The following is a 12,924-nucleotide window of genomic DNA, read 5'->3' as shown; positions in this document are numbered from 1 at the left end:
TGAGTCTGACTAACTTAGAAGATAATTCAGACACTAGCGGAGAACAGAGTACACCCATTCATTGTTTATCAACCAAAATAGATACAATAATTAACAATTCATTATAAAGAACTATTTGAAAAAAAAAATTGAAGGCAGAAGTATCCAATGAGGGTCCTGTTGTCTCGAAGGTCATCCGTAAGCCTAGGCATAATACTCTTTTTCTTAATATTGGGGGGGGGGGGAGTAAGGGGAGGGGGTTACTAGGCACTAATGAAAATCACTGGGCTAAATTAAAAAAAAAACGCATATCCTGGCTAACCCGATTCTGTCGCTGTTGATGCATTTTCAACACACTGTTGTATTTGTCCTTACGGTATGCCAGGTCTAGTTAGTACCAACGGTGGGTCATAAACAGTAAGTGTTCAAGCTTTATGTTGAAACATGCTGTAAATATCATTCATCCAGTATTAAAATGTTAGGGCTTCGTTTGTTACGGAATATCAATTTGGTCATATTCGATACATTGTAAAGTAATACATTATTTAAATACACATTTGAAACGCCTACACCTTTTCGGACCCCCCCCCCCCTCTCCTTTTTTTGTCCCGTTTGTCTTTTTTTTTTCTCCCACGTATAAAATTCCTACTTAGTTACACCTGAATATAAACCGCCGCCCCCCCCCCCCCCCCATTTCCTTATATACCTTTTTCCTCCCATCCCTCTCTCCCTCTGCTCTGAGTGTGAAAAGCGAAGGGCGCCTTCCAACTCTGTGGTCACGCATGGGTAGGCACCGTGCAACTAATCACACGCCTCGCTTGGCTTCAGCTGGTCTCTTCCTACCTTAGTAGGCGGGGCTTACTCCTTGTGACGGGCACGCGAAATGCAGGGACCGCCTTCACACACACACACACTCATACCCCCCCCCCACTCTTTTTTTTTTCAAAAAAAAAAGGGGGGGACAAATTCTACCATTCTTCTCCAAAGTCTTACCTTCCTCTTTCTCTCTCACGCCTTGCCCCCCCCCCCCTACCCCATTTTGTGTGTGTGTCTTTTCTTTTGAAACTCAGGTGTATCAGGGAGTCTCACCAATAAGTCCTTCCCAACAGTTTGAGTGAGCGAGACGGCGCAAAGAGCCCCCGACGTCTGCTCGCCTGTTCTGTTCACGACTCGCATTTACCACTGTCTCTCTCTCTCTCTCTCCCACCCTCGAGTTCTTTCCTTCTCACCCCCACCCTCCCTTTCACGTTTCGCGTTCCGTCCCGCGGTTCTGCTATGGCTTATGGCATCACTGAAAAAACAGTTTTCCTAAAATCAGATGTCGCTGGTTGTGTCTAAAAGGGAGGCAACCAGACGATCGAGTCGGCAGGCGATCAGATCCTAAAGCCTTTAGTCACTTTAGTGCCAGTTGTTCATTAAATGTGATTCTGTTTTCTGGCCAACTGGAGACTTCTGGGAAATGTTACGCTTTTATTTGGTGACTTCAAATTTTCGCCACATATTAGGAATTAAGTTTCATTACTGACAACAAAAATTCCATATAAAATTCTTCGCAAGATATTGGGGAATTAAAAAGGTTTAATAATAAAAAATATTAAATTCATTTAAAAGTTCACAATTAAAAAGAAAGATTTGGATGCGCCTTTGTATTTCGGGACGTCGGGAGTTTCTAGTGGAAGTGAATTTCTTGTGTTCGGTGGATGAATATTCATCGGAAGAGTGGCTGTTGTGACCAACAGAGGATAAATTTCTACGTACAGTTGTGGATTATTCTGCATCCTCTTTTTCTTCTTGCTTTGGATTACTGCGACATAGATCTTGATTACATTTGACCAGAATGGCGTCATGGATTTATCTTCTCCTGAGTTCAGGTAAGTTACCTTTCACGTGCAAGTGGATTTACTGCTGGGTAGATTGACACGGTGGACATTGCACTTAGTATGGCCAGTACTGACCACGCATGTTTCTGGTCGAATCTATCTGCTAGATGTGTGCACAAGTTTATCGTGATGTTAATCTTTTGAAAGGACTGAGACTTTTGAATGTATCTGATACTTAACAGACGACAGAACATTGATCACTTGATTCTTTATCTCCTCACTTCTTCCCGTCCCTCCACCCTTTACTTTGGGCACTTTGGGCTTAACATTACGTAACGGGGGGAGGGGGGGGCACTCTTTGCCTTTGTGGCGTAGGTTTCGGAAAAGTACGTAGTAACATTGCTTGTCCATCTGTATTCTCATGTATTATGTTGGAGGGTTAAGTCGTACAGGCCAATATCCGATATAAACTGCGCTCCCCCCAGATCTTGAGGCACTCTAGTTTTTCTTTTATAGGAGTTTTTAGGGGCCACTGTTCAAGCTCCTCGATGGAGAATACAGTTTCGAAGGACATGGTTGGCCTTTTCTGGTGACACTCCACGAGAGTAAATAGTGACTGATTATATTTGAAATGAATGAATATTCGGTTGTAATACCATCTGTCAAAGTGATAGTGAAGTACTCGCGCTTTCTTTCTTTTCTGTTTAATAATTATTTAGTCAGCGCCGATATGCATAATTGCACTTTAAAAAATCAAAGCCTTGTCCCGATGGCTGGCTAGCGTGCTCGTTCGAAACGGAGAATTAGAGTCCGAATCGCTTTGGTGTTTATCATATCCCACAATTCAGTTACACATTTTTTAATCTACGTACCATCACCTAGTAAGTCCAAGGCAAGCAGCAGTACATCGCCGTGTGTTGAGTAAAGTCTACTGTTCAAAACCATCTTCGAGGTCATAGAAAATGAGGTAGCCCTCTTCTTATCCTACGAATGAGAAGCGTGTAATATTTCCATTTTAGTAACTTTTTTTTTCTTTTTGTGGAGGCCGGATGGTCAGCCTAATAGTTGAAGAGATTGTACCTTACAGTTTAATCAAGAAAACTGTGTGGCCCTTTCAATGACCTAGGGTCATAAGGTCAAATCTAGTTTGTTACCTGTTATCACCTCTTAGGTGGACATACAATATTATATGGACTCGAACTAATGACATACAGTTTGACCACCCCGCTAAATCTGATCGCCATCGCCTCACAGTAGAATAACTATTAGCGAAATTTCAGACAATCATTTGTAGACGAGATGGGCGTCATTAGAATTACAACATGCTTTTGGGCATTGTAGCTCCATGACTGCCGAACTGAAGAAGGTGGGTTCGAATCACGCGGGGTTGGGGGGATACTGGTATTTCCTTTTTTGTCCCCTTCAAATTAAAAAAAATCCATTTATAGATACATTTATAATATGTTACGGTTCTTAGTTGGTTCTTTGTGATAAGTCCTCTCTTGCAAAAAGCCAGGACAGAAACCCTATTGCATACATGTAACCATACAGGTCTAAAATCTTCAGCTCCTTGTGATATATCAGTGCTTGCTAATAGGTCATTGCTTTGATTTGGTTCCAAACATGGTCATAGATATTTAGAATTCTTGATTGTAATTCTGTCCACTGGGTGACTGAAATTTGTTGGCGGTGGAGGGAGGAGGGGGGCTAAAGATGAATGGTCGTTGTACAGACCACACAACACCCTTGTTGTTATTTACAGCAAGAGACGAGATCTACTTCCCCCGATCTAGAAACTTGTTAAAAACTTCTACGTTCTTCAAACTCTCTTCATTTCGTCGTCAGCACCCCCCCCCCCCACCTTGTGCCGCTTCTGTTTCTCTCAGAGAGAAAGAGAAAAAAAGCAAAACTATCGGCTCAAAAAGAGTGTACAACTTATCTCTCATCTGGAACGCTGCGGAGACATGACATTAGAGTATCGGTGTCATTTGACATATGTACAACACAACGTTAAACTAGAGTTAAGGGGGGGGGCAGTTGCAGATCCGGGGGGGGGGCGTAGGCAGAAGCGTTTATCCGACTCATTAATCTTTATAAATACCTCATTACTTTTCTTCGCTTGACTGACCCCACAACCAAAGACGTAAACTCTGCTACACTATAGTGCCTGTTAATCAGTTAGATACATTCATAAATTAACCGTGGAGAATGTCAATGAATAGGTATAGCCACCAGAACTCAATCTTTAATGATATGTATATAGATTTATACATGTATAGATACATATATATGGGCCCTTAAAGTTGGGATTAAGTTCTCTCTTGTGGATACTGAAGGAATGGGTTTGTTTTAGTTGTATACTTTAGAACCTTGTAGAAGGCTGTGTGTGTGTGTATGTGTGCGTGTGTGGCTTCTAAGACCTTGGATCTATGCTACGACATGGCCCTTACACGTATTTAAAAGGCATGCTAAAAATAACAAGCTCTACACTGGTAGGTCGTGTACAGATTATTCATATCCGATGTGTCCATAAGATTAACGAGCCAATGCATTGCCAGGGGAGGATATTTGGACTTGTATCTGTGGTTTTAAGATTATTGGTGCGATTAGGTCATAGAAATGTTGGCATTCTGTTTGAGAAGACGATTATAAAAAGAAAAGATTAGGATAACATAAAAGAAATGAGAACAATCGATGAAAATAGTATTCATGTCTCAAAGAACAAGGGCCTTCGGAGTTATATCCCTTGTTTCCATTAATGAATGAATTTAAAAGATGTTTATTCTGCTTTCTGTCTGTCTTTCTGTCTGCCTTTTGTTTCCAACTTTCACTTCTATACTCTCTGTCTCTCTCTGTCTCTCTCTGTCTCTGTCTCTCTCTCTCTATCAAGCTCTCTAATGAGATTTGTATATGTGCACGGAATCATAATCTAATATTCCCATCATGTAGGACTGTTGATGGAATCCAAGCGAAGCGCTAATCTGGCACCATATATTTGACCTTTCATCATTTAGTAACTTTTCTGTAAAACTGTCAACATATTGACATATGACAAGAGTTCTAGACGTGTTCCTTTATCAAGTCTTCTCTTCAAGTGATGCAGTTACAAACCAGCGCTCTCGCTCTTTCACACACGCGCCACACACACACACACACACATACATCCACTGCGTCGCATGCACGTGGATATACTCATCGATTGTGTCCGACACATGGTCGTTGTGTCTCTACCTCTGAAAATATTTCTGCAGGACTCTTCCTCAGTTCCCTCCCTTCTCCCTCTCCCCCCCTGTTTTTTTTTGTTTGAGCCTAGACAGTCGCATGACGTTCTCATGTACTCACTCACTGGACTGGCCCGAATGGGAACACGCAGGACATGTGTTTGTACTTAGCTTTCTCTGGAAGACTGACTGCACTCATACATACACGTGTACGCAACACACACACACACACGCGCGCATTTACAAAGACAGACATGCACTATTGATGTAAACAAGACTTTAAAAATAATACTGCTTTGTATATTGTATGCAGAAGTTTGTCTTCCAGTGGCTTCCATAACATGCTCAGGGGGCATAAGTCAATCCTCCTTTAGTTGATATGGGGCGGAGGGAAGGGGCGGGGTTATCTGGGGAAAAGTATCCATTTTGACATGTTGGGCGATCAGCAAATAGAAGCATCGAATCACATATCAAATCACATATCTAATCACATATCGAATCACATATCGAATCACATATCGAATCACATATCGAATCACATATCAAATCACATATCAAATCACATATCGAATCACATATCGAATCACATATCGAATCACATATCGAATCACATATCAAATCACATATCGAATCACATATCTAATCACATATCGAATCACATATCTAATCACATATCGAATCACATATCTAATCACATATCTAATCACATATCGAATCACATATCGAATCACATATCTAATCACATATCTAATCACATATCGAATCACATATCGAATCACATTCCAAATCACATATCAAATCACATATCGAATCACATATCAAATCATATATCGAATCACATATCGAATCACATATCAAATCACATATCGAATCACATATCGAATCACATATCAAATCACATATCGAATCACATATCAAATCACATATCGAATCACATATCAAATCACATATCTCACCACATATCAAATCACATATCAAATCGCATATCGAATCATACATCAAATCGCATATCAAATCACATATCAAATCACATATCTCACCACATATCGAATCACATATCAAATCACATATTAAATTAAATATCAAATCACAAATCAAATCAGATATCGAATCACATTTCGAATCATACATCGAATCACATATCGAATCAGATATAGATCAAAAATATGTAGTCCTTTTAAGAATTCGAAACCCTCAGATTGACAGACAAGCGGTTTTTGTGACATAATTGTTAATTGTCCTAAAAGTTACAACAAATAGACCCAATGTCGTAAATATGATAATGTATTGATTAAATGTCGTAAAATGAATAATATATTTGCTAAATGTCGTAAAATGTAGAACATTAAGGATAATTGTCGTTACATTGATAATACGGCGACTAAAAGTCGTAAAATGTATAACTAAATCAATAAGCAATAGATTAACTTATAGGTCGCAAAATGTATAACCGATTCTGTAATTATTCAACAGTAACGAACATGAAAACGTGACAAGCAGACGTGAGCAGTGATGTGTTAGAAATATGCGTGCGCTTCTTTCTTAAGTGTATGTTATAAACACATATAATACAGACCTGGTGTGTAGGTGAAAGGGTGATGTCGTTAAGAGACCGGAAACGTATATGGAGAACGTGTGACGTCGTTAAGAGACCGGAAACGTATATGGAGAACGTGTGACGTCGTTAAGAGACCGGAAACGTATATGGAGAACGTGTGACGTCGTAAACAAAATGACAAATCTATTTTCTGAATTCGTATCAATTTTGGGCCATTGAACCAGAAGATAGCAACGTCACATCACTTCCGTGAACCCTCCCCTCCACCCAATCTCCCTTTCAAATGGATCTGTATGTGTAGGTGTGTCAGGGGCGGCGCCGTTGATGAAATACAAGGAATGTTTAATTAAGGCTATGACAGCTGATTGACGTGGAGGGGGGTCGCTCTAGGGTGTTCAGGGGGAGGCTTGGGGTCAGCCGCATCGGAGTGTATTGCTTGGAAAAAGGGGGGGGGGGGGGGTAAGGCCAAGAGGAAAGATTGGCCCAGTATTTCAGTTAGACTGACCCTTTCAAAAAAAGATGTGGATTTTTTTTTTTGGCGGGGCAGTGAAGTCCGAGGCGGGTGAAGGGGTTAAAATATCGTCTGACAGATTGAACAATGGCGGTAGAACCATGGGAAAACGTGCTGTAGAAATCAGTTCATTTCTCTCTCTTTTCTCTACCAATCTCTCTCTCTCTCTCTCTCTCTCTCTCTCTGTCTGTCTGTCTCTCTCTATCTCGTTCTATTATCTTTTATGGAGGCGCGGTGGCTGAGCTGTGAAGCGCTTGGCTCCAGAACCGAAGTCCTGGGTTCGAATCCTGGTGAAGACTGGGATTTTTAACTTTTGGGATCTTGACGCGCTGCTGAGTCCACTCAGCTCTAATGGGCAACTGACATTAGTTGGGGAAAGTAAAGGCGGTTGGTCGTTTTGCTGGCCACATGACACCTACGTTAATTGTGGTCCAAAGAAACAGATGACCTTAACACCATCTGCCTTACAGAGCGCAAGGTCTGAACGGTCTACTACATACATATAAAAGTTATATTTTTCAATGTGAAATATTTCACTAAAAAAAGAAAGAAAAATAGACTCTATGAACGCACTGGCCTACACGCTCATCTCATATAAGTCCATATAACGAACACAAACATACACAGCACTTGATCTGGTTCCTACTCAAAAAGACCTCCAGATTTCCCCTCATACAGACACACACACACACACACACAAAGAGGCCTCTATTCAAAATCATTGCTACGGGCTGACGGTCTTTCCGTTTTGCTCTACCCAGTCCTGGCCTCCACCCCCTCCCTTTTTTTTTCACCTCACATTTCTTTCATTCATCTGGAAAGGTTTAAAGAAAATCAAAAGAAAATATATTCCCCCCTTCTTATTTCTCTTTTCCCGTAATATTCAAAGGCGAACCGAAGCCAGCCATTTTGACAGCAAATTATAAAGCAATAAAAAAAAATACAAAAAAAAAAAGGTTTCGTCTGCTCAGAGTGTCCTTGACCTTTACAACTTTGATGATCATTGAGGTAGGGAAGTGGTGGGGGGGGGGGGGGCGTCAATCATCGATTAATGCGTATAGAATGCCACGATACGTCGTTAAACATAATTAACATTATAACCTTTAATTATATTTCAACATACTCGGTCAAAATCGCACGGAGAGAAAATCCCTTAAATATTTTTTTTTTTTTAAATTAAGATTGAAACGTAAAAACCTGAGGTAGAAAAACAAATGTTTTTACAAAGCTAAACTCACGCTCAGGGGCGTAGCTAGGAATTTCCCATCTTTGAGGGCCCCCTGCATTATGCGTAATATGTGGGGGCCCGGGGGGATTTTTTTATTCTCCCCCCTCCTACCCCACCCTAGCTACGCCCTTGCTCACACTGTCTGTCAGGTACAAATTTTGAACACGTTATTTCTCCAACTTCCCATTCTCGTATCAAGTTGATCAGCTTCATTGTTCCAAGTAAAACACGAACCAATCAGAAAATTAGCCTAATTGTTAATTAAACAGTGGTAATTAATTCATCTTGTTTGAGATATATAGATGTAAATGTGGAGTTCTTCCCACTATTAGATCATCCTTTTTTTTAATCGTTTTGTAATATTTCGCGTGCTTAAATTTACATGAACAAGAAAGTAGCCCCAACTCTACTTGTCCCTAAACTGAGGCGAATGTGTGTTTGTGGTAGTGGTGTCTTGTATCAGCTAATATAAGAGACCTCTAGCCACCTCCTCCCAGATCACGTTGCCTCCCTCCGCGTTTCACTGGAATAAGAGAGCGGGTTTACGTGGCAAGGCGCCCTTAGTAGATTCTAGACCCAGCAAACTGAGATACGATTTAATCATGTGCTGAAACTGTTGATAGCCGTGATGTAAGGTTAGATGTCTGACACTGGTTTTTAAAGTTATCTTCAATTCGGTTTGAACACTGACGGTAGATACATCTGTCCTAAGCCAAGATACATTTGTCCTACAGCAAGATACATCTGTCCTAGGCTAAAACTATCTGCCCTACGCCAAGATACATCTGTCCTTCGCTAAAAATATCTGTCCTACGTCAAGATACATCTGTCCTTCGCTAAAAATATCTGTCCTACGCCAAGATACATCTGTCCTTCGCTAAAAATATCTGTCCTACGTCAAGATACATCTGTCCTTCGCTAAAAATATCTGTCCTACGCCAAGATACATCTGTCCTACGCTAAAACTATCTGTCCTACGCCAAGATACATCTGTCCTACGCTAAAATCATCTGTCCTACGACAAGATACAACTGACATATGCTAAAACTATCTGTCCCACGCCAAGATACATTTGTCATACACCAAGATACAGCTGTCCTACGCTAAAACTATCTGTCCTATGCCAAGATACATCTGTCTTACGCTGAAACTTTCTGTCCTACGCCAAGATACATCTGTCATACGCCAAGATACATCTGTCCTACGGCAAGATACATCTGTCTTACCAAGGATACATCTATCCCACGCCAAGGCTTGGACCAACAGGCCGTCGTTAATAGTAGCTCTCCTCCTAATGTATAGTAAACAAGTCTAACACTTAAAGGCTGTTGTAGATCAGTGATTCTCTCCTAGATACACAATGTTACACCGAGCCATGCCTCAGACACAGCATCGGATTAAGACCACGTGGTGCCCTAAGAACGTGCTCTCTGTGCACACCGATCACGCTAGTATTGATTGATTCGCTACATTTGTTCGGGGATTGAGACGGTTGCGTTCGTCAATGTCTTGTCAACACAATCCCTTCATATCACATGACTTCAAAAAACAATGACACAATAATAACATTTTGATTTGACGTAACAGGCTTCTTAAAAACGTCTGTCAACAAAATATAATGAAACCGTAGATGTAAGGTTCCATAGGTCTTAACGATTTAATAGTATTTGTCTCTTCAGCTATACCGTGACTACTGACTTGTCAGTCATGTCACCACACCATGTGTAGGAAATTTAGAAATCTAAGTGGCTCTCAAGCGATGCTATAGCTAGGGATTTGGGGGCTTAACTTCTTTAGGGGCCCCTGCATTTTGACATTCGACATCTTGACATGGGATAATGGCGTAATATTGAATGTAAAAACACATTTCGGACACTCATTTAGGGTCCCCCCCTCAAGTGGGGGTCCAGAGGAATTTTCACATTTGGACAGCCCTCCCTAGCTACGCTACTGCTCTCAGGCCGAAATAGATTAAGTACTGTTGTTGTTTCAAGAGGGATCCTTCAGTCCCTATGTAGACTACACGTTTGTTGAAGAATGGCACTACTGAATGTCGGCAAAGCTGAAACACAGAAAAACTCATTTCTGACACAAAGGCAAACCAAGGAGTGATTCCTGCACAGACGACACACACACACACACCTCTCACACACACACCTCTCTCTCTCACACACACACCTCTCTCACACACACACCTCTCTCACACACACACCTCTCTCACACACACACCTCTCTCACACACACACACATATATCAAACAATTACACAAACCTAAACCCAAATGTCTCTATCACCAAAATCTCCCAACGTCAGAGAAAAAATCTAATTTTCAGAGCCAAATGAAATCACTCAAGCAACATGGATCGTATCAATCTCTAGATCCAAAAACTATCGCAGTTAATCCCCTTGCGTGCCTTTTTTTTTTCTTTCTCGACCTAAATCTCAACTTTAGACTTACTTTAAGGCCACGCATTCAAACCACATTCTTTCTGCGCTCGTATTTTGTAAGTCCTGTGTTCAAATCTCGTGTTTTCATGCACTAAATACATGATGTAATTCAATACACGCCCTTGTGGGAATATTTCGCTGCGTCATGTCGTCTGCTGTAATAAAATACCCATCGGCCCCCATAACGTAAATCATAAATATGAATAGTTTCGCATAAATGTGCAACATAAAATTAAAACAGTTTTAATTGTTGTTCTGGGGATTAAGTTTCCACTCGGTTCCGCTGCTAGCTGCGTGCCTGGAATTGTTTTTATGCTATGTTTCTGTTGTAAGCTAGTTTGACCGAACATGATTTAATGCCGCCAAGAGCGTATTAAAAAAAAAAAATGGTTAACCATTCTACATGGCTACTCGTGCAGACGTGAACATTCATATTTGGTCAAACATGTAGCCGTGAACTATTCATAATGTAGCCTATGTTCTGTAGCCACACCTATAACATTTCAAGCCCTGAACCATTTCCTTCAATTCTAGAGTACATTGTCAATTGATATACATTTATAATGCCCTAATGTATACTCTTTTATATGTCTGTCTGTCCATTTTTTTGGTCTGTCTATAGGAGTGGCTCTCAAACTTTGGTCCGCGGAACGCCATGGGTCCGCAGGATGAGCACACGGGGTCTGCAGAAAGATGATAATTATATACAATTAAAATAACTTCTTCTCTACAAAGCCAGTTTATCCAGTCTGATAAGTTTTATAATGATCGACTCGTAACTCAGCACTGTTTTATATGTCTACTGCGTACTGTTCTAAACCGAAGATTAGAAGACATTCTTCACTCGGACTTGACCGACTGGGTACTGAACCCTGTAGCGCGAGAACATACTCAGATCCCAGTTACAGATGAAGCTATACTAATACAGGAGCATTTTTTTGAAAATATCCACAAATGAAGAACTTAAATCCAATGTTTAAACAAGGATGCCACACATTCTGGTTTACAAAAACTGATTCCAATTTAATATCCGCATTATGGGTTGTTGTTACTTATGTACTATGCATTTATGTAGCTTTTTCACTAGGGGTTCTGTTGGCAAGTATTGACTATTTAAAGAGATCCTGGGGTCAAAAAAGTTTGAGAACCTCTCTCTCTCTCTCTCTCTCTTACTTTCTTTCTTACATACACCCAACCAGTCCGTCTGTTAATGAATGCATTCTGTCCAGCCAGCTCCCCTGTTATCATTTCATGCACTACCGCCAGACACAATGACAGGTGAAACCCAAAGGCCAGTTCCCACTCAAAACACGAAAAGCAGAAACTACAACTCAGCCGCTGACCAGTTAAGTGACCCCATTTCTTCACTGACCAACATGAAATATTTCCCCCCGTCTATCCTCAGGATAACTGGACATGCTCCAGCTGGAGAAAAATGTCGTGAATGGACACAATCCCATCACCTGTCCAGACTGACGGGATAATCACGTGATGAAGTGGACAGATTGGGATAGTTTACCAATGCTGCTTCAGCCCCTCCGACACATAAAATTAACTTTAAACATCCATTCAGTGGAGGCGCTGATGCTAAATATGGGCTCGGTGCTTGTTGGTTTTCCACATAATTTATACGTGGAAATAACAGATAACTGGATTAGAGAGGAATCGCCTTGTGATCAACCGCTAGGCCTTCAGAATGGAATTGGAAACTTCAATACTCTATGTGACCACAGTAGCACAGATACGAGTGTGGGTATCTGACAAGAGTTATCTGAGGTACAGAACTCTAAGTAACTTATTATAGAGTTGAATCTTTTTTTTTTTCTATGTTGCCGAGATCCATCAGGAAAAAAAAACAATATTATATTCATTGAAAGGTCATGTAGCCTTATATATTTTAGTTTTATATTTTTAAAAAAAGGTCAATATTTCGTCAATGCGATTTCGGATTGACTTTGTTTGTAATGTATTTGAGTTGCATCCCTTGATTTGTATGTCCTTTGGTTAAATGGTGCAGTGAGAATGCATTTATGAAGGAGCTGAGGAACCAGGAGAGCGGAGTAATTGATCTCTTCAACTTTGCTACAGTTAATCTCATCAACTGACACATTGCTACAGTTGATCTCATCAATTGACACATTGCTTCGGTTAATCTCGTC

The 12,924-nt window shown here is 40.7% G+C and overlaps 1 protein-coding gene across 1 annotated transcript in view; it reads left to right on the top strand.

Moving 5' to 3' along the window:
- Nucleotides 1–1,201: 1,201 nt before the first annotated feature.
- The window catches only part of LOC106066198 (inactive tyrosine-protein kinase 7-like), a 224,050-nt gene continuing 212,327 nt past the window's right edge, over nucleotides 1,202–12,924 (top strand). The window contains exon 1 of the mRNA XM_056022222.1: nucleotides 1,202–1,850. Within this exon, the coding sequence (XP_055878197.1) occupies nucleotides 1,817–1,850 (34 nt within the window). The 5' untranslated portion in view covers nucleotides 1,202–1,816. The remainder of the gene's footprint in view (nucleotides 1,851–12,924) is intronic.

The sequence above is a fragment of the Biomphalaria glabrata genome, chromosome 3, assembly GCF_947242115.1.
Source record: "Biomphalaria glabrata chromosome 3, xgBioGlab47.1, whole genome shotgun sequence".
Taxonomy (NCBI): domain Eukaryota; kingdom Metazoa; phylum Mollusca; class Gastropoda; family Planorbidae; genus Biomphalaria; species Biomphalaria glabrata.
Note: the sequence above shows the minus strand (reverse complement) of the source record. Positions and strands in the feature narration are given on the sequence as shown.